Source organism: Schistocerca gregaria, chromosome 1 (genome assembly GCF_023897955.1).
Source record: "Schistocerca gregaria isolate iqSchGreg1 chromosome 1, iqSchGreg1.2, whole genome shotgun sequence".
NCBI classification, from domain to species: Eukaryota; Metazoa; Arthropoda; class Insecta; order Orthoptera; family Acrididae; genus Schistocerca; species Schistocerca gregaria.
The window spans coordinates 109,462,271-109,488,473 of record NC_064920.1 but is presented as its reverse complement, the minus strand read 5'-3'; the positions used below and the strand labels follow the sequence as shown (position 1 = coordinate 109,488,473).

Genomic DNA, 26,203 nt, shown 5'->3' with positions numbered 1-26,203 from the left:
AGTTGGAAAAAGTCTGCATCAGACCATACGAATTTAGATCCACCAACATCCTTTCTCTTGCACCATCATATACAATATTAATATTGAAGTCACCATATATAACTAGTATCTGGTACTTCCTACAGAGTGAATCAAGAACCCCTCTCTAGCTTGAGCAGAAATGCTCTGAAGTCGCAGTTAGGGGACCTATAAACAAAAACAGTTATTTTGGTTTCACTGAATTCTGCTGCCTCTGCACAACATTCAAATATCTGCACAGTGTAGTGTCGTGATACATCTATGGACTCAAATGGAATACTGATTTTTTACGTGCATGGCCACTCCCCCACCCCACAAGGATCTCCTTGAAAAACAGCCAGCCAATCTGTATCTTGGTAGAGGCGGCCTCTGAGTTGTCAATTACTTAAGTGGTGCTCCGACATAACAATAATTTGTCAGCATCTATAAGCAGTTCACTAACTTCCTCTAATACCGGTACCTCTTATATTTTGATAAAATATGCTAATTCCTTCTCTACGTGGAAACATGACTTGAGCCCTTAGATAGAGGGACTTGCTTTAAGCAGCTCTACCTAGCAGCCGACTTCAATCTAAAAAAGGTGCAGCTCTAACACCAAATACTACAGGAATTTTTCCATGATCCCACCACCTAGATTTGCCAGCCTTCCCTTCCCATATCTACTGAGGTATGGGAAGGGTAGGCTCTTACGTAACTTACAGCTTCTGTTGCCTGCGTCAACCTGCGCTATTGGTGGGCATGTTCTGGGATGATTGGCTTCCCTGTCCGGTAACACCTTTATATATTTGCTCGAAATTCCTCGCGTGCCCATGTTTGGTGGCGAAATACATAACTGGCTAACCCGATATTGGTAGTAGTATTTACTAGAACAGCCAGTTTAGACATTCACTTTCTCAGTGCCTTTCTGTAGCTCCACCCATTCTTCGAATTTTAATTCCCATGCGTGCATAGTTAAGCACCATTCTCTAAGAAATCTCGTCCTAGATGGTAGACCGATATATGCGCCTACAATTTAAAAATTGTGAACATATCCTGTACCACTTTCTGTTGTGTAGTTTGATTAGAACTTTGCCCTCGGTTCGAATTTCCCTTTTAGCTACAATTTTTTGTAACTGTCCTCGGGTCTTGTTTTAACGTGGCGGCTTTACTTAGCTCGATGGGCCCAGCTATCTATCAATAAACCAACCTGCAGACCGTTAGTATCATAGCTTTTTAACTGTACATTGTCCTTCTTCCCTGTGCAATCTGCTCTACGTATTATCACCGACGCAGCGTAATGTGACTGCTGCATTAAGCTCGCCGTTCGCTTCCCGATGTGTTCTCTCTGCGTTTAACCTGAGCTCTGGTTACATTCTTTCGCGTAATGTGGTGACACGTACAAGAAGTCACTGACTTCGTTCGGATGCACGTGGGAGTGTTCCGTCAGGTTATACGTGTTACATCCAACCGGAGGACATTCAGATCGGGGGCCATTCCCTCGGAACTGTCTAATATAGTCATTGATAAGCAGTCCGGTTCTGTCTGGCCGAGACAGCGACGCGTGTAATCACAGGATAAACTTCCGTACGTGGAATCGATGCCCATCCCAAAATTAAACATTTTGTTCCTTTCGTATTGGTTTGTTTTCAGTGAGCAGCCGCTCTGTACTTCTCCCGCTCTGGCGTGATTGCACTTTCTTCTGTAGCTGTATGGTCAACTGCTTCTGATAATGTCGATCGTTCTTCCTGTGCCCTCGCTATTGTCTTCGTCCGCTCGTTGAACAACCCTTTAATAAATACTGCCCGACCCACTGCACTCCGTAGTGCGCCACTACCTGGAACTTCATCCAGATTCATTACCCTTGTCATTGCTTCGCGAAAATGAAATTGCATTGTGTCGACACGTGAGCCCCATTGAACCACACTCTCATCCTTCCCTTGTCTACTACTATTAAATGCTTGACAGGCGTAATAGACCAATGACCTTTTGTTCTTGTAATGCTCTGTTAGGATTTGCCTTACTGCGGACCAAGCTTGTGTGGTCGCTTAAAAGTACACAGAAACTAGTATATGCATGTGTATTCAAGCACGGACATACGTAAACAGGCAGAATATGACGCTGCGGTCGGCAACGCCTGTATGACAAGTGTCTGGTGCAGTTGTTAGATCGGTTGCTGCTGCCGCCACAATGGCAGTTTACCATGATTTCTGTGTGAACGTTTTGTTGCGGTCGACGCACGAGCGATGGATCACTGCATCTCCGAGGTAGCGATGAAGTCGGGATTTTCCCGTACAACGATTTCACGAGTGTACCGTGAATATCAGGAATCCGACGAAACATCAAATCTCAGACATCGCTGCGGCCGGAAAAAGATCCTTAAAGAACGAGACCAACGACTGAGGAGAATCATTCAATGTGACAGAAGTGCAGCCCTTCAGCAAATAGCTGCAGATTTCAATGCTGGGCCACCAAAATGTCAGTGTGCGAACAATTCAACGAAACACACACACTCCTGGAAATTGAAATAAGAACACCGTGAATTCATTGTCCCAGGAAGGGGAAACTTTATTGACACATTCCTGGGGTCAGATACATCACATGATCACACTGACAGAACCACAGGCACATAGACACAGGCAACAGAGCATGCACAATGTCGGCACTAGTACAGTGTATATCCACCTTTCGCAGCAATGGAGGCTTCTATTCTCCCATGGAGACGATCGTAGAGATGCTGGATGTAGTCCTGTGGAACGGCTTGCCATGCCATTTCCACCTGGCGCCTCAGTTGGACCAGCGTTCGTGCTGGACGTGCAGACCGCGTGAGACGACGCTTCTTCATCCAGTCCCAAACATGCTCAATGGGGGACAGATCCGGAGATCTTGCTGGCCAGGGTAGTTGACTTACACCTTCTAGAGCACGTTGGGTGGCACAGGATACATGCGGACGTGCATTGTCCTGTTGGAACAGCAAGTTCCCTTGCCGGTCTAGGAATGGTAGAACGATGGGTTCGATGACGGTTTGGATGTACCGTGCACTATTGTGTCCCCTCGACGATCACCAGAGGTGTACGGCCAGTGTAGGAGATCGCTCCCCACACCATGATGCCGGGTGTTGGCCCTGTGTGCCTCGGTCGTATGCAGTCCTAATTGTGGCGCTCACCTGCACGGCGCCCAACACGCATACGACCATCATTGGCATCAAGGCAGAAGCGACTCTCATCGCTGAAGACGACACGTCTCCATTCGTCCCTCCATTCACGCCTGTCGCGACACCACTGGAGGCGGGCTGCACGATGTTGGGGCGTGAGCGGAAGACGGCCAACGGTGTGCGGGACCGTAGCCCAGCTTCATGGAGGTTGCGAATGGTCCTCGCCGATACCCCAGGAGCAAGTGTCCCTAATTTGCTGGGAAGTGGCGGTGCGGTCCCCTACGGCACTGCGTAGGATCTTACGGTCTTGGCGTGCATCCGTGCGTCGCTGCGGTTCGGTCCCAGGTCGACGGGCACGTGCACCTTCCGCCGACCACTGGCGACAACATCGATGTACTGTGGAGACCTCACGCCCCACGTGTTCAGCATTTCGGCGGTACGTCCACCTGGCCTCCCGCATGCCCACCATACGCCCTCGCTCAAAGTCCGTCAACTGCACATACGGTTCACGTCCACGCTGTCGCGGCATGCTACCAGTGTTAGAGACTGCGATGGAGCTCCGTATGCCACGGCAAACTGGCTGACACTGACGGCGGCGGTGCACAAATGCTGCGCAGCTAGCGCCATTCAACGGCCAACACCGCGGTTCCTGGTGTGTCCGTTGTGCCTTGCGTGTGATCATTGCTTGTATAGCCCTCTCGCAGTGTCCGGAGCAAGTATGGTGGGTCTGACACACCGGTGTCAATGTGTTCTTTTTTCCATTTCCAGGAGTGTAGTTTGGACAAGAAGAGAATAGAAGCTTTCGAAATGTGGTGCTACAGAATAAAGCTGAAGATTAGATGGGTAGATCACATAACTAATGAGGAGGTATTGAATAGAATTGGGGAGGAGTCTGTGGAACAACTTGACTAGAAGAAGGGATCGGTTGGTAGGACATGTTCTGAGGCATCAAGGGATCACCAATTTAGTATTGGAGGGCAGCGTGGAAGGTAAAAATCGTAGAGTGAGACCAAGAGATGATTACACCAAGCAGGTTCAGAAGGATGTAGGTTGCAGTAGGTACTGGGAGCTGAAGAACCTTGCACAGAATAGAGTAGCATGTAGAGCTGCATCAAACCAGTCTCAGGACTGAAGACCACAACATCATCATTGGGTTTTAGCCCATGTCCTTTGCCTCTTTGTGTTCTCCACTCAAATGTTTTTATGGTGGGTGTTAATGTGTCTCAGAGTGGCTGGTTTTACCTTTTTACTCTCATTGTCGACCAGCCACTTTCATCTGCTCTTGTTTTTACATCTTTCTACCTGTTTCTTGCTTTTCTCTGTGCTTTTCTTTTCCTGTTTTGTCCATAGTAGTGTTGGTTGTTCCTCTGTTGTTCTTCTGATTTTTCCTGCCGGCCGGTGTGGCCGTGCCGTTCTAGGTGCTTCAGACTGAAACCGCGTGACCGCTACGGTCGCAGGTTCGAATCCTGCCTCGGGAATGGATGTGTGTGATCTTCTTAGGTTAGTTAGGTTTAAGTAGTTCTAAGTTCTAGGGGACTGATGACCTCAGATGTTAAGTCCGATAGTGCTCAAAGCCATTTGAACCATTTGTTTCTTCCCCTCCCCTGTTATTGTGCTGTACATCTCCTTTCTTTTCATCTTTCCCCTGTGTTATTTTACTGGGAACAAGGGACCGATGACCTCGCAGTTTTGTCTCCCCCCCCTCTCACTTTAACCAAATTAAATCCGTTGATCATCTCGCAGATCTTACCAAGAATTTCTTTCAAAGTACTGACCATACATCTCTTACGGCTACACCATACGACGAGCCGTTCTTTAATCAAAAACACTCTTCCAGCACTTTAAATCAGAAATACGGAACGATGTTAATAATGGACATTTGTCACCAAATGCACTGAATATTTTTCGAAACAAAGCACATATTTCCACTTTTTTATAGGAATTGTTGACTTAGAGCGTTGAACGCGGACTGTATTGTTACTGCAGTAGTCATTACATTCAGATCATGGCCCAGAAATCAAACAAATGACAGGAACTGGTACGTATAATGCCTTAGTAATGGTGGGTATTAGCAATGGAGTTTACCAGAAACTGAAATTTGAAGTCCCTAATCTTGTATTGATCCCCTGTTTGCCATTCAGTTCAGTCAGCAGTGTCGTCTGCTGCCCAAATGCTAGCAAGGAATTTTGAGTTCATAATTTGTTAAACTTGGTTTTCTAAATCTTCTTCTCGACAAGCCATGTATGGGATGTCGTTTAAAGCAATAAATGGAGCCAAACCCCTAAAATTATACACCAATCATACACAAGATGGCTATCGATCTAAGCTGCTGTTAATCGCTTTTTGTCAGTGGCCTAAACTACAGACATACTTCGAAATATCCAGACATCAGACTAAGTGCCACACAGCTGAACTGTTAGTATGTACCATCAATAAGCTTTATCTTTTGTTCCTTAGACCAACTCTAGAAGAATGTCAAAAGGTCAATAAATCATTTGTCAAGTACAGCAGACCATTCAAAACTACTGCAAGACTTGGGTCTTATTGTAGGTTTTAAGAGGTGGATTGTCCCTGGTTATAAGAGGGATTTGCTAACAGTAGATGTTAGAAAATACAAATACCCTAATATTAATCTTGGCCATGAAGTAGAGGTTTCATTGGTAAATATAATGAAAGAACATAAAATTAACGCAGAATGAGGAAAAAGTTTTTCGCAGTAGATGCGAAAATTCTCTGCTTTGCTTAGCAGAGACGCAACTGCCGAATATAGTCAAGGTTTTGCAAAAGGTGTGCCTAATTGCTCCAGAAAAGTGTTTGAGAGTGGTGAAAGAAATCTCAAAACTGAATTTCAGTGGTAAGTTACCTATTGCTCAGTGGCAAAATGTCGACAGCATAGAAGAACTTTAGCAAGAGATAGCATCGTGTAAAGACGCTAGTTCCCAAAATCCATTTCAGAGGTCTGATTTTGCAGTGATGCTTTTGGAGTTAACCTTCGTCACATGCTTACGTCGAAAGAGCATTTAGCATGCTCAGAAATGTGAAAACCTCCCTCAGGAATAGACTTAAATGTGGTAAACGCAATTGTTACTGAGCGGATCGGACGTACTCATGTGAAAGAGTGCTGTCATAATTCTTACCAGAGCATGCTTTGAAGCAAATTGGCACAGTGGCTGCGTACCGAAGGGAGAATCTAGCACGTCAACTGAATCAACACTGGGCGATGTGGATGAACTGTTATTTTAATCAACGTAGGTGAATAAATAATTTGTGCATGTTCACGTTTTCGTGGCGCAATGTTTAGTTGTGATGTTTAAGGGGGACGATACTGCTAAGGTCATCAGTCCCGTGGCGCAATGACTGCTCCATTAAATTTTGCGCGTGCTGCGCACAGTTTAGGTTTATAATATTTCTACTGTATACTATCCAGCGGTTTGTGTGTCTGCTCATTCTAAAGATGACAGTTACACTGCACGCCCGAAATTTAAAGAAACGTATTTAAATTTGTTTTACGGTTCCATTAAAATGTGTAGTTATACAGGGTGTTACAAAAAGGTACGGCCAAACTTTCAGGAAACATTCCTCACGCACAAAGAAATAAAATATGGTATATGGTATGTGGACATGTCAGGAAACGCTTACTTTCCATGTTAGAGCTCATTTTATTACCTCTCTTCAAATCACATTAATCATGGAATGGAAACACTCAGCAACAGAACGTACTAGCGTGACTTCAAACACTTCGTTACAGGAAATGTTCAAAATGTCCTCCGTTAGCGAGGATACATGCGTCCACCCTCCGTCGCATGGAGTCCCTGATGCGCTGATGCAGCCCTGCAGAATGGCGTATTGTATCACAGTCGTCCACAATACGAGTACGAAGAGTCTCTACATTTCGTACCGGGGTTGCGTAGACAAGAGCTTTCAAATGCCCCCATAAATGAAAGTCAAGAGGGTTGAGGTCAGGACAGTGTGGAGGCCATGGAATTGGTCCACCTCTACCAATCCATCGGTCACCGAATCTGTTGTTGAGAAATGTACGAACACTTAGACTGAAATGTGCAGGAGCTCCATCGTGCATGAACCACATGTTGTGTCGTACTTGTAAAGGCACATGTTCTAGCAGCACAGGTAGAGTATCCCGTATGAAATCGTGCTCCATTGAGCGTAGGTGGAAGAACATGGGGCCCAATCAAGATATCACCAACAATGTCTGCCCAAACGTTCACAGAAAATCTGTGTTGATGACGTGATTTCACAATTGCGTGAGGATTCGCGTCAGCCCACACATGTTGATTGTGAACTTTTACAATTTGATCACGTTGGAATGAAGCCTCATTCGTAAAGAACATTTGCACTGTAATGAGGATTGACAGATTGTTGGATGAACCATTCGCAGAAGTGTACCTGTGGAGGCCAATCAGCTGCTGATAGTGCCTGCACACGCTGTACATGGTACGGAAACAACTGGTTCACCCGTAGCACTCTCCATATAGTGACGTGGTCAACGTTACCTTGTACAGCAGCAACTTCTCTGACGCTGACATTAGGGTTATCGTCAACTGCACGAGGAATTGCCTCGTCCATTGCAGGCGTCCTCGTCGTTCTAGGTATTCCCCAGTCGCGAGTTATAGGCTGGAATGTTCCGCGCTCCCTAAGACGCCGATCAATTGCTTCGAACGTCTTCTTGTCGGGACACCTTCGTTCTGGAAATTTGTCTCGATACAAACGTACCGCGCCACGGCTATTGCCCCGTGCTAATCCATACATCAAATGGGCATCTGCCAACTCCGCATTTGTAAACATTGCACTGACTGCAAAACCACGTTCGTGATGAACACTGACCTGTTGATGCTACGTACTGATGTGCTTGATGCTATTACTGTAGAGCAAGGAGTCGCATGTCAACACACACACCGAAGTCAACATTACCTTCCTTCAGTTGGGTCAACTGGAGGTAAATCGAGGAAGTATAGTACATACTGACGAAACTAAAATGAGCTCGAACATGGAAATTAAGCGTTTCCGGACACATGTACACATAACATCTTTTCTTTATTTGTGTGTGAGGAATGTTTACTGAAAGTTTGGCCGTACCTTTTTGTAACACATATGTATATATTTTATATTTTGGACGAGTTCGGCAGATTTTTAAATGTTTGCCCGTCTCGTAGGTATGAGTATTAAAATTTTTAGCGTCTTTTTATTTGCAAGGAAATATGGAGTTATGATTGTGGTGATTTTTAAATGTTTGCTCTGTGTAAACAAAGTAATAAGTGTAATATTTTAATTTATTATTGGAAGAAAATTTCATTTTGTCGGATTTTTGGGTGTTGGTTTAACGGAAAAATAATCACGTGTCGGCAACACTGCCGCGGCAGCCTGCTAGACACCAGCGGTTCCACATACGCATGAGCGTGACGTCACTAGCCCGTGGCCAGCCACAACAAACACACGCACTGCCAGCGACAACATTCAGCTGGCAGGTGGGGCGCCTAGATTCCGTCTGTTTTCCACAACCGCTTCGGCGACAAATAGCATAACTGCTCTGTGCTGTACTATAGTCCAAACACAATGCGGTACGCAGTAGGCGTCCCGGATCGTCTGAACAGCCAGTCTCCTGTAGTTGAAACATTGTCCAAACCGGTTTTGCCCAAGACAGTGACGGTCGCCGTATTAGTCAGATTAGATTGATAGCTGACATGTCACTTGCTGGTAGTGTTGCAATGTCGGCTACCGCTCGGTTGTTATAGGTCAGCGGGTCACTTAACAAATACCGTTAATTTGTAATGCGGAACAGTGTTGGTAGCGGCGCCGCGAGGTACGTTGCAAGTGCGAGTTGCTCTGTCGGCTGCTGATTTTAAATGACTAATGAATGAACTGCGGCAGACAATGCGTTTTGTAGCCTTGAATTTAAACCAAAACTTAGCGATGAGCAAATGTATCAAAGGAAACGGCGGTCAGCGCTCAACGATCTCTTTCTTCACGGCGGTTAAAGCAACCTCTACGAACACTCAAGACAAAATGCTTTAGCACTAAATGCAATCTGCAATTTCTCGCTATCATTGGTTACCTCTCACTGGCTACACCAGCTGCTGCGTTACCAACCGATGGACAATCCTCGTTCGAACTTAGTTCCAGATTCAAGACGAAAAGGATGGCAAGAAAAATAAGAGCAAATAGTCAATACGATGATCAAAATGACGTGACAAAGAATTAGAAAGCAATCAATTTAATAAAAATAATTGTTTTGATTAGACTTAAAAATAGTTTCGCTATAGTTTGTGAAGTCCGCACCTACAGCCTTCTGCGCATTAGATTTACAAGCTAATCATTGTGCTTAGATACAACGCTGGGTTCCCCAGTTGCAACGATGAATTGCCGCCTTCAAAAATTTGGCTCCACTGTATGTTGTCCAAAGCTTTTCTACTGTAAGCCAATCCCTCTTATAAAAACTGCATGTGATGCTGAATCGCCTCTTGTGCGGAAATATCCAGGAAACCAGCTCCAGCGCATGGAGTGTCAACTATAATCACTGTAGACCACTTAACTAATCAGTACTTCCTGGTCAACGGCTTGGAAGCGGGCACAATCCTCAGAAAGAACCTGCCAGTGCAGCTTCCTACACTGGTCACCTAACTATGACCTACGAACGACTATCCAATTTTATTTTACTGAACTGTCATACCATATCCCTCGGCCCCGGCAAAAAATTTTAATAGCAGTTTCTGGTTGCTGATTTCCATGAACTAATCGTGGGCTCAGATTTTCTCTGCCGTTTCCATCTCCACCAGTATTTGACCTTGGAACCCTATAACAAACAGATAGCAGGGAAACAGTAAAAGCTGTTACCAATCATTAGACAGTATATGCACAACTGGCTTCAGAGGAAACCAGTCCACGTTCACCTTCCACATGCTCCATACATGCCGACCATGTAAAACTACCCTCTGTCCAATCTGGAATTAGAGATACAGGTCACTTCCTGTTATGAAGTGAGGAAACACTCAGATTCTGCAATGAGAATCGTGAACTGCACTCCACAATTTTCTGTAGGAAGTGTTAGATGCCAGACGTTCATAACAGCATTGAGTGGCGGATTTAAAAAAATTTGTGCCTCTAGGCACACCTTACTATATGTGCCCTCCCTCCCTCCTCCTCCTTGGGGATTTTAATGCTCAGCATTTCTTGTGGTTGCAGTGCATTTCCATCTAGTCGCGGTCTTCTCATAGACAAGTTTCTTGGAGATCACGACTTGTGCCTTCTTAATTGTGACCCTCCTACCCATTTGAGTGCTGGTCATGGTACCTTTTCTGCCATTGATCTTTCTCTCTTCTTCCTCCCTCCTCCCTTCATTACACTGGTTGCCACACGACAACCTTTGTGATAGTCACCAGTTCCCGTCGATTCTCTCGCTGCGTTCCCACTCCCTGATGGACAGGTTACCATGTTGGGCTTTCCAACGTGCCAATTGGCCTCTATATACTGCACAGGTCATTTTTCCCCCTCTTTGTCAGGTTGTATTGATGATGACCTACGTGACATTTCTGATTGTTCGTGCTGCCAGCCTTGCTATCCCACGCTTATCTGGACTATTTCACCACCGACAAGTTGTGTTGTGGAGTACAGCCATTGCCACTAGTGATCCCCATCAAGCTTTGCAGCACCTTAAGAGACACCAATCCGTTGGCAATCTTATTACCTTTAAACGCCTTCATGACAAAGCCTGTTAATTAATCAAATGGAGCAAATGGGTGTGTTGGGAACGCTTTCTTCCCTCGGTTCTACTGCCCCTATGTCAAGGGTCTGGGCTACACTTCGCTCTCTCCTAGGTTGCCATCAGCAGTCTACCCTCCTGGGCCTTGATCTCCCAGATGGCCTTTGCGAGGGCCCGCTGATTCTTACGGAACATCTTGCGACCCATTTTGCAACAGCATCGGCATCAACCTCCTATCCGGCTGCTTTTCTTCACCAGAAACAGTGGACTGAAGCTTCCATCTCATGTTTTACCCCTTGTATCTTACAGCGAACCTTTTACTGAATGGGAACTACTTTCTGCACATTCTTCTTCCCATCATATGGCCTCTGGCCCAGACACCATTCATAAAATTGCTTAAACATCTTAGTGCTCCACGACATCTTCTCTGGGTGCATAACTGTATTTGGCTCCAGGGTAACATCCCTTTTCAGTGGTGGGATAACGTCATGCTTCCCATCCTTAAGCCTGGTAAGAACCTCCTGTTTGTCGAAGGGTATCGGCCAATTAGTCTGACAAATGCTGTTTGCAAGATGTTTGAGCGGATGGTAGCCAGTTTGCCTCAATTGGATTCTCGAATCTCTGGATCTTTTGTCCCCTTATCAGAGGGGCTTCTGAGAGGGATGGTCTCAGATTGATCATTTACTTTTATTGGAATCCACAGTTTTGCAGGCTTTTCCCAGTCCTGCCATTTGGTTGCAGTATTTTTCAACCTTCGCAAGGCGTATCATATGGCTTGGCACCATTATATCTATCTTACACTTCATCCGCCAGTTCCAGTTCCATAGGTCGTTCAGGGTTCAGGTTGGTACTGTTTTTACTTCTCCATAGACCCAGGAGAATGGCATCCCATAGGGTTTGATATTAAGTGTACTTCTATTACTCATTGCTATAAATGGACTTGTGGCCTCCGTTGGACCTATGGTCAACTTTGCTATGTATCTGGATGATTTCTGCATTTGGGTTAGTCACTCTTAGATGGCCTCTGCAGAGCAGCAGCTCCAGGGTGCTATATGGTGTGCCTCTGCATGGACCCTCCAACACGGGTTTCAGTTCTCTGCTTTAAAATCGTGGGTGGTCCACTTCTGCCACTGTACTACGGTCCACCTTGGTCCAGAGCTCTACCTCGATTCACAATGACTACATGTGGTCATAGTTTCGTTTCCTGAGTCTGCTTTTCAACAAGCTCACTTGGCTGCCTCATATCAGACTTCTGAAGGTAGGATGTTTCCGTAAACTCAACATCCTTCTCTTCCTTGCCCACACCTCTTGGGGTGCGGATTGTTCCACTCCTCTCCACCCGTATCAGGCTTTAGTGCTGTGTCACTTGGACTATGGTTGTCAAGTTTATGGTTTGGCTGCTCCTCCCACACTATGCCTCCTGGCTGTGGTCCACCATTGTGGTATCTGTTTGGCCACTAGTGCCTTCCCTACTAGCCCTGTTGATAGTCTCCTGGCTGAAGCTGGGATCCCCTCCTTTCTGTGCTGCAGTCCCAGCTTCTGGTTTCTTATGCAATCACTATCTGTTCCTCTCCCACTAATCCTTCCTATTCTATCCTGTTTCCAGACCAAGGACGTCACCCACCTGATTCCCAGCCTGGGACGGGTTTACCGGTTGGGCTGCTCCTTTCGCCTCTTTGCTGTGATTTTCAGCTTCCTTCTTTGTCCTGTCTCCCACATTCGCTTCCCAACATCCCCCCCCCCCCCTCCCCAGTTAGTTCCTTGGTCCCAGATTTGGATGGATCTCCTCTCCACCGAGGACCAAAAGATTCTGTTTCCCTGATGGTGTTGTTTTTTATCCACCAAATTTTATGGGAGTTTAGGGATGCTGTTGTTTTTTTACACCAATGGCTCTGAATCTGCTGATCGTGTTGGATATCATTCATGTCCTCTGTTGGCATGGAAAATAATCTTCTGCCAACCACATGTGGGGTGTTTACTGTGGAACTTACAGCAATTTCCCAGGCCCTCACCTTTATTAAACGGTCCCAACTCAACTGTGTTTTGTCATGTATAGACTCAGAATGGCCTTCAGGCTATTGAGTGTTTTTCTCGCCATCCCTTGGTATGGCCATCCATGACAGTGGCTTGTTTCATTGACATCCCTTGGGTTCCTGGCCATGTGGGTATCCTAGATAATGAGCTAGCTGATCATTTGACTGGGGGAGCAGTCACTTATCCCCACTTTCTCTGTAACCCCTCCTGCATCAGATTTACGGCTTCATATCAAATCCCACTTCACACAATCATGAACCAACTCTTGGAAGGCTGCCTTCCTGTCTAATAAACTTCATGCAATTAAGGTGACACCTGTCCTGCGGCATTCTTCCTTCAGCCTCTCCCAAAAGGACTATACTACCATGTGTCATCTCCCCATTGTCCATACCAGGCTGATTTTCTTTTGCATAATGAGCCACCCCCACTTTGTGGTTGTGGAGCTTTCCAGTCAGTAGCCCACATTTTGGTGCAATGCCCCCTTCTTTTGGATCTGCATACTAAGTCCAGACTTCCCCACACTTTACCTTTAATATTGGCAGACTATTCTCAGATGGTTGAACTGGTTTTCAATTTCCTCCATGAAAGTGGTTTTTGTTTTCAGTTCTAAGGTTTTTAATCTCCCTCTGGAGTAGGAGCAGGGTGGTGAGGGTTGGGGTGTCACCTACTGCAAACCATGTTTGGAGATTCCTGACTCTCCTCCCTGGCCAAGGTACTCTTCTCTCCCTTTTACTCTGTTTTTATCACATTTTAGATTTGGTTTGTCTCCTTTACAACAGGCACTTTCACATTCTAGTGGTTGAACACTTTTGAATAGTGGGCGTTCTTGCCTGTACTGCATCAGAGGTGGGATATTTCCTGCCTCTAGGACAGCCTTGGGGTTGCCCACTTGCTGCTTTCCCTCCTTTTGTTTTCACCATTGACAACACAACTGCACTTAAATGTTTTTAGCCTTTTACCTTTTATCATTATGACTCTTCTGAGATGCAAATCTGTCCAAATGTACCGTCTTTGACACAAGGAACTGATGACCTTGCTGTTTGGTCCCTTAAACCTCAATCCACCAACTAACTAAATAAGATAAGAGAAGTTAAGGTTTGTACAGAGGTTATATAGGCAGTCACTTTTTCCTTGCTCCATTTGTGAGTGTAGATGGTAAGTAAATAGGAGGATCACCCTTCTGTAGTGAGGATGAGAGTATCCAGAGATTTCTGGTGCCACCTCAGTTGCCCAGAAACTTGACACTTGGAGCCTCATTCAGTATGTGCTCACTGATCTCTTCTTCTAGTACTAGTAATAGTATACAAGGAATAGCTTGCTATTCACCATATAAAGATGGCATTTAGTCAAAAAAAGGCACAATGAAAAAATGGTAGAAATATCAAAATATTTTAGCTTTCAGAAAAAGCATGTGTGCAGCCAGTCTCCAGATGCCAAGGTGTGACTGTGACTGCGTCTGATGTGAGCAGTAATATAGTTAATCTAGCTGGGTTGGGTAGTGGGAGTAAGGAAGTGCATGGGATGGGTATTGGGGGGATAGCTGTGCTGCCTATTGGGATGTGCAGGGGTGTGGTGGCAACAGTGTAGGGCTGCTAGGTGTAGAATTAAATTATTGTGATTGGGGGGAGGGTGGGGAGGGGGGAGGATGAGGAAAGAAGCAGAGAAGGGGAGAAGACAAGGTGTGTTGATGGGATAGAAGTCAATTTGTAGTACTAAATGGGAGCAGTGAGTGGGATAGGTAGGTGGACAAAACCAGTGAAGGTTAAGGCTTGGGGTTTCTGCAGTGAAAGTTATTACTGTAAGGATAGTTACCACCTCTGACAATTCAGAAAAGCTTGTGTTGGTAGGAAGAATCTAGATAGCACAGACTATGAAGTGGTCACTAAAGTGAAGCACATGTGATGGTAGGAAGAAGCCAGATGTTGCTGGCTGTGAAACAAAGTGAAGTGCATCAATGCATTACAGCTTCAGGTGCTTCACTTTGGTGACTGCTTCATAGCCTGAACCATTTGAATTCTTCCTACCATTACCAGCTTTTCCTAACGGATGAGGTAGGAATTCTCCCTACAACATTTCCTTCATTCCTCCAACCAAGTTTTATTAGTCTTTCACCATATACCTTCCCCCTTCCTTATTTTCACTCCATCACTGCACAAACCTCTCTGTCCAATACATTTAGAAGGCCTGCCCCCCCCTCCCCTCACTGCCCCACACTACCTCCTTTCCCCCACCATTCACCCCAGCAGATTGCTGTTCACATCAGTTGCAGTTGGGCACCTGCAGGGGCCATGTGTGTTTAACTTTGCTTGTATGAACGTTTTTTCTGGTTCAGGAGGAGGACTTTGTCTGAAAGCTCAATTATTTGAGTAGTTTAATTCATTGTGCCTGTTGGAGACTCCTCTACATGACAATCTGCACTTCCTACATTGTTATTCCATCCTGGGCTTCCCATTATCTGGTACTAGTAAGTCATTTTTGTGTAAAGTTGATAACCAAACATCTTCCAGAGGCCACATAAAGAACTTAATGATAACAGGTTGTCAGTGAAAAGTAAAATCCCCAAATATTTAAAAATTAAAAGAAGCCCTCATTATCCACTCCTACAATTTATTAAAATACATGTAATTCTAGTATTTGTATTGCCAGTGCCAACAGCTCTTAGTGGTCTGTGTAAAGTTGTGTAAATGCTTTGAAGTTCGTGAACAGCAGGGTGGTGGTGGTGGTGGTGGTGGTGGTATTCTACCCTCTTTCTCCTAATATATGTATACAGCGGTCTGTTTGTTAGTGTATAGTGTGGCTTCTTGAACATATTTGGAGACTGACAGGTGGTTGAGTGGATTGATGAATGAGTGAAAATAATCAGATTCTAGTTATCATGGGAGATGTGGCTTTTATCAAATTTGGTGCTAATTAAAAAATACACTCAATAAAAATGGGGGAAGTTAACAAAACAAGTATATGAATAGAGATTCTACCTGGAGATCTTGACCTGTTGTAGTTGGAGTCTGGATGATTATGCACTACAGATTCATAATTAATACATATATGTAATCTCATTGGTGTCCATCTGTTGCAGACTCCTGGAACATATTCAGAGTTTATAGTTTCAGATGTACCAATGAACAAGGATCCTAAAAAATATTAGTCATGTGAAAAACAACTTGTGCTTTCCTCACATGACTTTCTGAAATCCATGGATCAAGGAAATCTGCTTGATAAATTTTTTCTGACTTTGGAGCTTTGGTGCATTGTAAGGATAGTGGAAAATCCTGTCAATGTAGAAAGGAGACAGCGTACAAATCAGTTGTGCATTCCATCCTAGAATATTAATCATGTGTGACAAATACTAAATAATACTAACAGGAGATACTCAACATACATGAAGAATTGCAAAGTGAATTATCACAAGTTTGAGTTGAGAGGGCATCACAGAACTAATGAAAAATCACAACTGTTAGACTTCTGAAGATAGATGTAAATCAATCTGTGAAAGCCTGGTTATTAAGTTTAAAGAACCAGTATTAAATGAAGAACCTAGAAATATTCTTCTGTCCAGTTTGTATCACTCTTGTAGGGGCAGAAAGACAAAATTATACTAATCACAACAGGCACAGAGCAATTTATGCAATTGTTTTTTCTGTGCTGGATACATGGTTGGAAAAGAAAGAAATTCTAACATGTTACCTTGCTATGTACTGTCTGGCATGCAATTGTCAGTAGTTTGCAGAGTATGTAGATGTAAATCACTGGTCTGTTTGATGCAGACTTGGTTTTCCAACCTTAGTGGGTAATGGTAAACTGCTTGTGTGTGTCATGACTGGATTCTTTTGTTATGAAAGTCACATCGGATAGTTTACTACTGTCATGTGGTCACCCCAGCAGCAGCTGCATAGGTGTCAGTGTAAAAGAGCGTGCGTGCGTGCCCCGTTCCATGTTCAGTAGCAGTTATATTTTACAAAATCTTCTGTATTTGGTTCTGACTTTTGGGATACAAATTTGTAACCAGTTGAGGATAAGTCCAAAGTAGATACTAATTTTAATAACTGTAGCATATGCAGGTGACATGTAAATTTTAGCACACACTGGTGGAACTCAAGGCACTTCATAGAAATTAATGTATAAAATTCAGAATATGTGAGACAGACACTCCGATTTAAGTTAGTTTAGCAGTATTTCAGATACATCATTGGCATGTATTTCAGTGTGTTCTTAAGAGCTGTCCATTCAAAACCCAAATCAAAATTGCAGCAAGATAAGGCATTTGACATAAAGCTTATGCATAAAGAAATTTAGTTTACTCCAAATGTAATTTACTGTATCACAGATCTAAACTAACATTGGCAGTGGGCTACGTAGTGTCTGGACTGAAGGGCAGTGGCTGTTCATATTTAACAGTGGTTGTGGTTGCAGTATTGGTAGTAACTGCAGCTGTGTTATCTCTGGGAACTGTGGCACCACTGAGTAGTGATGTTGGCTTGTGTGGCGATATGGAAGGGATATGGGGAGGAGGGTAACAGGGTAGTGGTGGGTGAATATGCAGTAGTGCTGCTTGTGGAAGTGTACACACACATGGTGGGAACAGATTGTGAGCTGTGTGCACTTGGGAGGGTGTAGGAGGTGGGTATGTAAAGAGAGAAGGGAGAACCAGAGGCAGGGAATGTATTGGGTAGGTGATTCAGAAGACAGAATATTGGTGGCCAGTTGAAGCTGGGATGGGGGAGGGGGGGTGTTACAGGAATGTAGGATACGTTGCAGGAAGAGTTCCCACCTGCACAAGTAAAATACTCTGACAGTGGTGAGAAATTCAGAGGACACAAGCTGTGGAGCAGTCAAGGAACTAAATTGCATTGTTCTGGTATGTTCAGCAACTGAATGGTCTATCTCCCTCTTGGGCAAAATTGCTGGATGTAACAGAATGTATACAGCTTAAAAGGTAACTACCATTTTAAGTAAACTGAGCAGGCATGTATTCAGCTATGTACTTACATGAATAGTGTGCACTTTAAACCCATAGCATAGTGGTTAAAAGAGGGTAGTTGGCATAAGGATTGCACACAAGGTGGTTTGAGTAAAGCAGTCATCATTCTAAAGATTTTGACCACTGCAATGCTTTACTAGGCATGGTGCTGTTGGAGTTGGTATGCTGTCGTCATCTTCAGATCCTTGAACCGAATTACCCAGCCAGTTACAGGGGACCTACAGTTTAATTTGGATTGCTAGTCATGAAAGAAGTGGTAAGTGACACAAGTCATAGGACCTATCAGGAAACAAAATTTGAGTGTGGCGCTTTACCATTGGGCCACCAAGTTATGTTCATTTTACACCAAATGCCGTTCATTGCACCCCAAGTCCAAAGTGACAGCAGTAATGAGCTATATAGCCTAGCATGAAATTGCAGATATGTACCAGAGAAAATTTTGTAGGCACAGGAAAGTTATTCCCCCAAATGTTAATTTATTAGTAGAAAAGAAATGCTAAAATCAAAAAATGAAAATACAGGGATGTCTTCAGCTGCCAGAGGCTCCGGTGTCTGTGTGTGTGTGTGTGTGTGTGTGTGTGTGTCTGTCTGTCTGTCTGTCTGTCTGTCTGTCTGTCTGTCTGTCTGTGTGTGTGTGTGTGTGTGTGTGTGTGTGTGTCTCTGTCTGTGTGTCTGTCTGTCTGTGTGTCTGTCTGTCTGTGTGTCTGTCTGTCTGTCTGTGTGTCTGTCTGTCTGTCTGTGTCTGTGTCTGTGTGTCTGTCTGTGTGTGTGTGTGTGTGTGTGTGTGTGTGTGTGTGTGTGTGTGTGTGTGTGTGTGTGTGTGTGTGTGTGTGTGTGTCTGTGCTTGTGAGAGAGAGATTTGTATTTGGATGTGTTACAGAAATACTGCTTCTCTGAAAAACTTGCATTGAAACTATGTGTATAATTACAAGCAGTTCCTTAGAGTAAGATATTATGTTTGTTTCCTTGCCTTGCAGGACTGGTTTCTAGTGCAGAATTAAATGAGAATTCACAAGACAAATTCTTCTGTATACTCAAAGAAAAAACTAACTGCAATGAAGATGTTGCTGCCGGTATGTATTTCCAATAATTTTTTCTTTACAGCATCACTGAAAAGAATCATCCTAAGTATGGCATTGAAATTCAATTTACAGAAACTGAAAAGGTGTTCACAAGCCTAGGAAATCACTATTCAAGTATTTCAGAAGAAACACGAAAAATAATTGAAAATGAGAATCCAAGTAATTTTTCATCATATGTTCTTTCATCTTTGCATGTTAATCTCCTAAGTCTTCTGCCTGTAAGTAGCATTGCCGCAATTCACTTTTGAACAGTTAAAACTGCAATTGCTATTAATTTTTTTCATAGTAGGCAAAGGAACTGAAAAATTGTATTTTTGATACAGGATAGCTATTTGCAAAACATAACTGGTTCTGCAGTAGCTGAAGTTATAAAAACCCACATCCAAAATGAAGCTGTGGTGATAAAATACTTAGCGCTTCTTAACAGCAGAAATCAGCAAAAGGATTTTCTTGAAAGTGTAAGTATTATCACAAGTTGCAATACATATGAATATTTTATTTACTCAGAAACTTTGTCTATTTAAACTGGTGGCAGTTTGAAAACAGATTGTTCAAAAACTACTGTAGTGTAGTTTTTTGAGTATTTGAAGAAAATGAACACTGAAGTGTATTGTTAAATTTCAGATGGTGAATGTTACACTGCCAGTTACTGTACAACAAAAGCTAGCATCAGTAATGTCTACTTGGTTGCCATTGGATGATTGGACAGCTGATGATTTTCTATCTGCAAGGGATGTTGGAAACCCTGTTCTAGCATATCTTCCAGCAGCACTCTTAATCAATGTCCCAGATAAAACCGCATTAAAATTGTAAGATAACCACTTATTAAAAAATTAATGACTCAGGTTCTTATTCATTATTCTTATAGCACCAACTATTACAGCTTGTTGCATCTTAATGAATGGAAAGGATCTGATCCTGCAAATAAGTGGAGTGACAAGCCAGAGTCAGTAAAGAGGATTTGGTCATACTTGTCTGCAAGGGAGCTATATCCACAACCATTGGAGATGTGGACAATACGGAACTTAAAACTGTAATGCATGCTTCTTCCAGAACACTTTGGCAACTCATTTTGGACCCACAGAGTAATATAAATATAAAAATGTTTTCTTGCAGGGAGGGCTTTCTCCTAGAAGGAACTACTTCTGATGAATTGAAGAAGTTAAATTTAAGGCACAGCGATAGCCTTAAACTAATAAGTGAACTGCAACTTAATAAGATTCAGGTGGAGTATCTCACTGGCTATTTTTCTACACAAATTTTACTTAACAGACTCCTAAAATTCTGTTTTATTACAGGTCCGCACGATCTTCGATATGCTGTATGGGAATCTCAGTGAATTCAGCTTGGAAAACTTTGATGATGTGAGAATATTCATTCCCTTTCTCTTACCAATGCACATACAGAAATTTGTCTTGGGACTTGCTGATGCAGTGCCATTAACAAATCTTGTGTTAAAAATGGATGATCATTCTCTGCCTTTAGTGAAACAGGTTTGAACAACATATGTTTCAGATGTAATATGGCCAAATCACTTAACTTGATAAGTTGCTCATACATTTTATTTCTCTAACTTTGTCCAAGTAAGTTTTCACTGGCTAGATGTGATAGGCAAAATGTGTGTGTTTAATCTGAAAGGAATTGGATAGTTCTTAACTTGAGGACTGCACAAGATGTTTCTTATATTTCATTTGGATTAGTGTGTATTCACATGCACAGGGCACCTGTAATATTTATTCACCTAATGGATAGAAACTTTTCAAAGGTGAACTTGGTTCCATTAGTGGTTTCAAAGTTGCTATAAGACTTGGCAATGAAACATCAATAACGGGTGAAGAGCTGCACTTCATACCTCAGTGGTGCAGGGTTTTATGGAAGTAAACTTTGTCATGCAAGCTGTTACCTGTAGCTGTGCTCAGATATCAGTTGTTTTGTTATGAGTAATGATGATGAGCCAGCTACTGTGTGTGTGTGTGTGTGTGTGTGTGTGTGTGTCTGTGTCTGTGTCTGTGTCTGTGTCTGTGTCTGTGTCTGTGTCTGTGTCTGTGTCTGTGTCTGTGTCTGTGTCTGTGTGTGTGTGTGTCTGTGTGTGTGTGTGTCTGTCTGTCTGTGTGTGTCTGTCTGTCTGTGTGTGTCTGTCTGTCTGTGTGTGTCTGTCTGTCTGTGTGTGTCTGTCTGTCTGTGTGTGTCTGTGTGTGTGTCTGTCTGTCTGTGTGTGTCTGTGTGTGTGTCTGTGTGTGTCTGTCTGTCTGTGTGTGTGTGTGTGTGTGTGTGTGTGTGTGTGTGTGTGTGTCTGTCTGTCTGTGTGTGTCTGTGTGTGTGTGTGTGTGTGTCTGTGTGTCTGTGTGTGTCTGTGTCTGTGTGTGTCTGTGTCTGTGTCTGTGTGTGTCTGTGTGTCTGTGTGTGTGTGTGTGTGTGTGTGTGTGTGTGTGTGTGTGTGTGTGTGTGTGTGTGTGTGTGTGTGTGTGTCTGTGTGTGTGTGTGCAGGAACATCAACTGGCCTCAGATGTCTGCCAGTTTTGATAAAGCTGCATCTGTAAAAGATATGCAATGCTGCACTGTGCACAAATGCTGCACTGTGCACAAATGTGTGACACAGAGCAGAACATAATGGTGCTGAGCAATGCAGAACTGTGCGAAACATTGTCCACACATTGGCAAACAATTTCCTTTGATGTACACATGCAACATGTAACTTACTAGTTGCTGTGCACAGTGCCATAGTTTGATGTCCACACCAGATGTGCCATGCTGCACCGAGCTCCGTTTAGTTGTTTCGCATTATACAGTGCAGTTGTTGTGGACACAGTTTAAGTGTAGGTTGTGGTGTGCTCCCCCCCTCTTCCCCTCCCCCCTCCCCCGTTCTCATCACATATCAGCACTGCCAAGCAGTGCCTGTGGGTGGACATTTGCAGGAGCATGCATCTATGCATTGTGGTATTTAATTAGTGTGTAAGTATGAATTTCGTACACTTAAGATTGTATAAGCATTGTATTCATTACTTCAAATCATATGATACATATACTAATAAAAACATTATCACAAATATGATGTTCAAAACTCAAAGTATTTTTCTCTAATTCATAGAATATTATTCAAATGCAAAAGTATCCTGCACTATTTCCAAAAGTAGCCTATGTTCTTCCACAGGGTTCAGGCTATCTTATTACCATATTTCATCAAAATTGGTTTCACTAGTTAGTAATAAAAAATTTAAACACTGGGCATGATACTGTAGTTTCTCGTGCCTCAGTCTTTATGCCAACATACATCCTGAGCTATGTGTTACACAATGATATAATTTTGGAAGTACATTCAATGGTATATGTGAAAAACGTCCACAGTTCTCCGAAAACAGTTGGTAAAGAAATAATAAATTAAAATGTCGTGCCTGATGCAAAAATGGACAACAAGAAAACTTTTCTTTCATCATTTTGCATGGGTTGCCAGTGAAAACATTTTGTAAAGGTCTGAAATGATGTGTAAAGTTCTTTGCAAGTCTTTACATGTTCTTGTTGTCAAATACTGGATGAATAAAATCTGGATATTTGCATCTCCATGAAAATTCATCTAGTAGCTTTGGAGATTGAATTCAAAGATACAGACGAGATGGTTTTACATATTTATTATTAGTAATGATTAGAACTGAAATTACAGATTACTGTACTACCATTAGATGGTAATAGTGCAATGTTGTTGAAATTTTCTGAATTAGGATTGATTGTAGACTATTTAGTTATTTAGTTATTTAGTTATTTAGTTATTTAGTTATTTACTTATTTAGTTATTTACTTATTTACTTATTTAGTTATTTACTTATTTATTCCATGTGATCTGATGGTACACAGTGTGTTCCGTGTCCTTTAATTTGTCTTACACATAATTAGCCAATAATCTGACAGGGCAAACACACTTAAATGTGAAATAGTTCAAAGTGCAGAAGTAATGAATCTTCAACAGCTCAGTAATGTTCTTGTTCAAGTAAATGCGATAAATTCCTACAATATCATTTAGAGGTAGACACGGTTTCCTATTTAGGCCTATAGAACCTTTGTTTCATTGTTATTTAAAACTGCGCAGAACAAATATTTGTATTTGTATTTGTAGTTTTTATTTATCCTGTGGATCACACATTGTATGAAAAGTACACATGGTATAGGCCAAGTAATTTTTCATTAAGAAATATGCAGTTTTGATATATTATCCTTTCTAAAATGTTATACAATGAAAATGGAAACAGAAAAATTGCTTATTGGTGAATGTAGTAAGAGTATACAAAAATGAATATCATTAACTGGGAAATATGTAGGCAAATGGATTGCTGCTCAAGAATTTACACAAATGTTCACTGAAATACACAAGTACAGAAATAATGAAAATGTCCACTGGAAATAAAATAGGAGTAGTAAAACATTCAAAAATAAATGAAACATGAAGTTACAATTGAGAATGAACACAATCAAATTTACTACTAATAAAAGGTGTATATACATCAAAGTATTTATAAAATTTTGTGAAGTGTAACTGAAACATACTTGTATACTGTAGAATTATAGGTTACTCTTCTACCCAAAAATGTTCTGCTGAAAAATACTGTGACTGAATGCAGAAGTATGAGTGACAACTCAGCTTAACATTTAGTTGTTGCTATTTAACACTTTTTAAATTTTTCATTCCCAGGAATTCTTGCACTGAATAGTAGTGCTTTGATAGAAATACCTTTAGTTTACTTCTAAGTACTAAATCTGAAGCAAGTTTCATTTGGTCTGGAATCTTACTGCGTAATATGGACCAAGTGAAATATAGTTTTTTGGTATGGTGTTCTTGAAAAGATTTGGTGGATATTAGGTTGTCCTCTGCTATGAGTGGCTTTTCATGTTCCTTCCACTGTATTTGCAGCTGCCTTTTGATAGCCTATTTCCTTAATGATGGATATGTGCTAGTTGGGATCATTTTCACATTTATGTATTCAAAGAAAAGAGTTTTTTTGCCAAACTCTTGCATCCCTGTCATAAGTCATTTATGTAGGCCATTCCAATTCTCAACCTACTCAAGATGCATTACATTATACTTTCCTGTTAATATGCTTGTTTCTGTTTAAGGATGGACAAACCATTGCTAATATTTAAAATGCTGATGGAAGGTGGATCAGAAATATGCCCTCAGTGCCATCACAGATGCTCATAATAAATGGAAGTAAAGTAACCTGGTGGACCTTTACATAGTAGCTATTATTGCTATTTTTTAGTGTAGCTCATTCACATAAGCTGTTTCAGAGTTTTTCTTATCTAGCCTATACAATCCATGCAAGAAATGAGGGTTTGTCACAAATACATAACTATTAGTTCATGCAAGACATTAGTTAGTACCCTACTAGTGGCTTGACACTCCCCTACATATACAAAAAGTGAAAGTTAAATTTTTTTGATGGGGGATTTAAAGTCACTTCTCCATGGTGTGGAAAAAATTACCTGTTGAAACTTAAATTCAATTTAAAATGTTGTAAATAATAATAATAAATGCCACACAGCTAAGCTGTAACCTTTGCTTCCTATATATTTGAGCATATTAGTGAGAAAGTGTGGAATAAATCTCAGGATTTTTTGTGATCACAATCCATGATTATTTTGGCAGGATAAGCAAGGATCCTCATCTGACTTAATTCTCTGTGGTGCTATTCCTAGATCTGTTAAGTGTCATAAGTGGAAACATCAGTATCAACCAAAGTTGTCAGGTATGGAAGTCTGGCCAGATAGCCTAATGGTTAAGGAACTGCTAACAGTAAGCAGTAGATATGAGTGAGAGTCCTGGTCTGGTGCACATTTTAAATTGTCACCATATATGCATTACAAATATGATTCATAATAAATTACTGTGGTTTTAAGACTGCACTGTACACAATTATTTTTAAATATTTTACTAAAATATTATAGTTCCAACAGCAGAAACATATCAGATATACATTTTGTTGTTGTGAATGTGTCCTCAAAATCAAGACAATAAAATTTAAAACCAGTCTGCTCATTTTATCCAACATAAAAGCGTCATTTAAGGTTCTGCTGTCAAGGGTACAAGTGAACTAAAAGATATTACACAATGTTTATTCTCAAACATTAAAGTAGATTTTGGTAAATTTGTCAATTATAAAAATATTAAATCACATAAAACTGAACCAATTAAAAATGCATTTGAGTATTAAACTGATAAGTAAAAATCTCCCAGAAAACTAACTTCAAAGGTGTCACTGGTTGGTTGGTTAGATGTAATAAAAATGTTGAGATAAAAAATTATAGTAATCTGAATTCTTCTTATGGGCTCATTAAACAGCAGAACATGTAAATACATTTAAAGCTGAACTTCTGTTTTGAGTACTCCAGCTGCTGTGCTTATCATTCCAGTTCACAAATAACTTTACCTTTTTTCTTGGTTTAGTCAAATAATAAACTCCTTGGTTTGACATAAGTTTAAGGCAAACATGTAATGGTTTACACTCTGTTCATGACTGAATGCAATCTGGACTCATGGTATCTGTTAGATTCCATCTTGTCCACTTGGTATTTGTCGTCTCCAATGTCCATGAACTACACTGGAGTGAAGTGCTCTTGCACTAAATTCTGTACACTCTTAAACTTAAAATCATGTTTTAAACGGGAACAAAATATCTGACGACAATATGCAACTGGCATATCAGAAATAGTGAAAAATATGATATGATTAGAAACTGCTACTAATGTGAAAAAAAAAATGCACTTCCAATCAAATTCACCTTTTCGGGTCTGGTAAAGTACAAAATGAATGTTGAAAACTGTCCAAGAATTCAAATAAAAAAAATTGCTAGTGTGGATAACACTCCTAATTATAAATTGCATAATTTTGCTGGGTTTCATGGCTATTGTCATAGAATCTTCTGAGTACGAAGTAGAATCCAGAATTTTCGGGACTGGTCCTGCCATCTGGGTAGTAGTAGCAGCAGCAGCACCAACAGCAGCAGCAGATCATCTTCACACCACTAAGTGGTGAGAGCTACATATCTGATGGGTCAGTATGTGGAGTGGCATTCAGCTTGGAGGACATGTTTCGTGTCCACAGTGGTTTCCATAATACTCAGTGTTCGGCAGTTTTAAAGTGTGCTCAGACCTTCGTCAGGCCACATCTGATGATCCAATCTTCTTGTCACGAGTTATCACCAGTGATAAGAGCTGGATTTATGGTTATGACCCAGAGACAAATCAACAATGGTCCCAGT

At 41.9% G+C, this 26,203-nt stretch overlaps 1 protein-coding gene across 5 annotated transcripts in view; it reads left to right on the top strand.

Moving 5' to 3' along the window:
- Nucleotides 1-26,203, top strand: part of LOC126334603 (uncharacterized) — a 150,643-nt gene that overhangs the window by 25,062 nt on the left and 99,378 nt on the right. For all 5 annotated transcript variants that reach the window (XM_049997004.1, XM_049997029.1, XM_049997019.1 and 2 more), the window contains exons 2-8: nucleotides 18,852-18,947; nucleotides 19,029-19,174; nucleotides 19,280-19,414; nucleotides 19,581-19,765; nucleotides 19,840-19,989; nucleotides 20,073-20,181; nucleotides 20,255-20,449. In XM_049997004.1, the coding sequence (XP_049852961.1) occupies nucleotides 18,852-18,947; nucleotides 19,029-19,174; nucleotides 19,280-19,414; nucleotides 19,581-19,765; nucleotides 19,840-19,989; nucleotides 20,073-20,181; nucleotides 20,255-20,449 (1,016 nt within the window). The remainder of the gene's footprint in view (nucleotides 1-18,851; nucleotides 18,948-19,028; nucleotides 19,175-19,279; nucleotides 19,415-19,580; nucleotides 19,766-19,839; nucleotides 19,990-20,072; nucleotides 20,182-20,254; nucleotides 20,450-26,203) is intronic.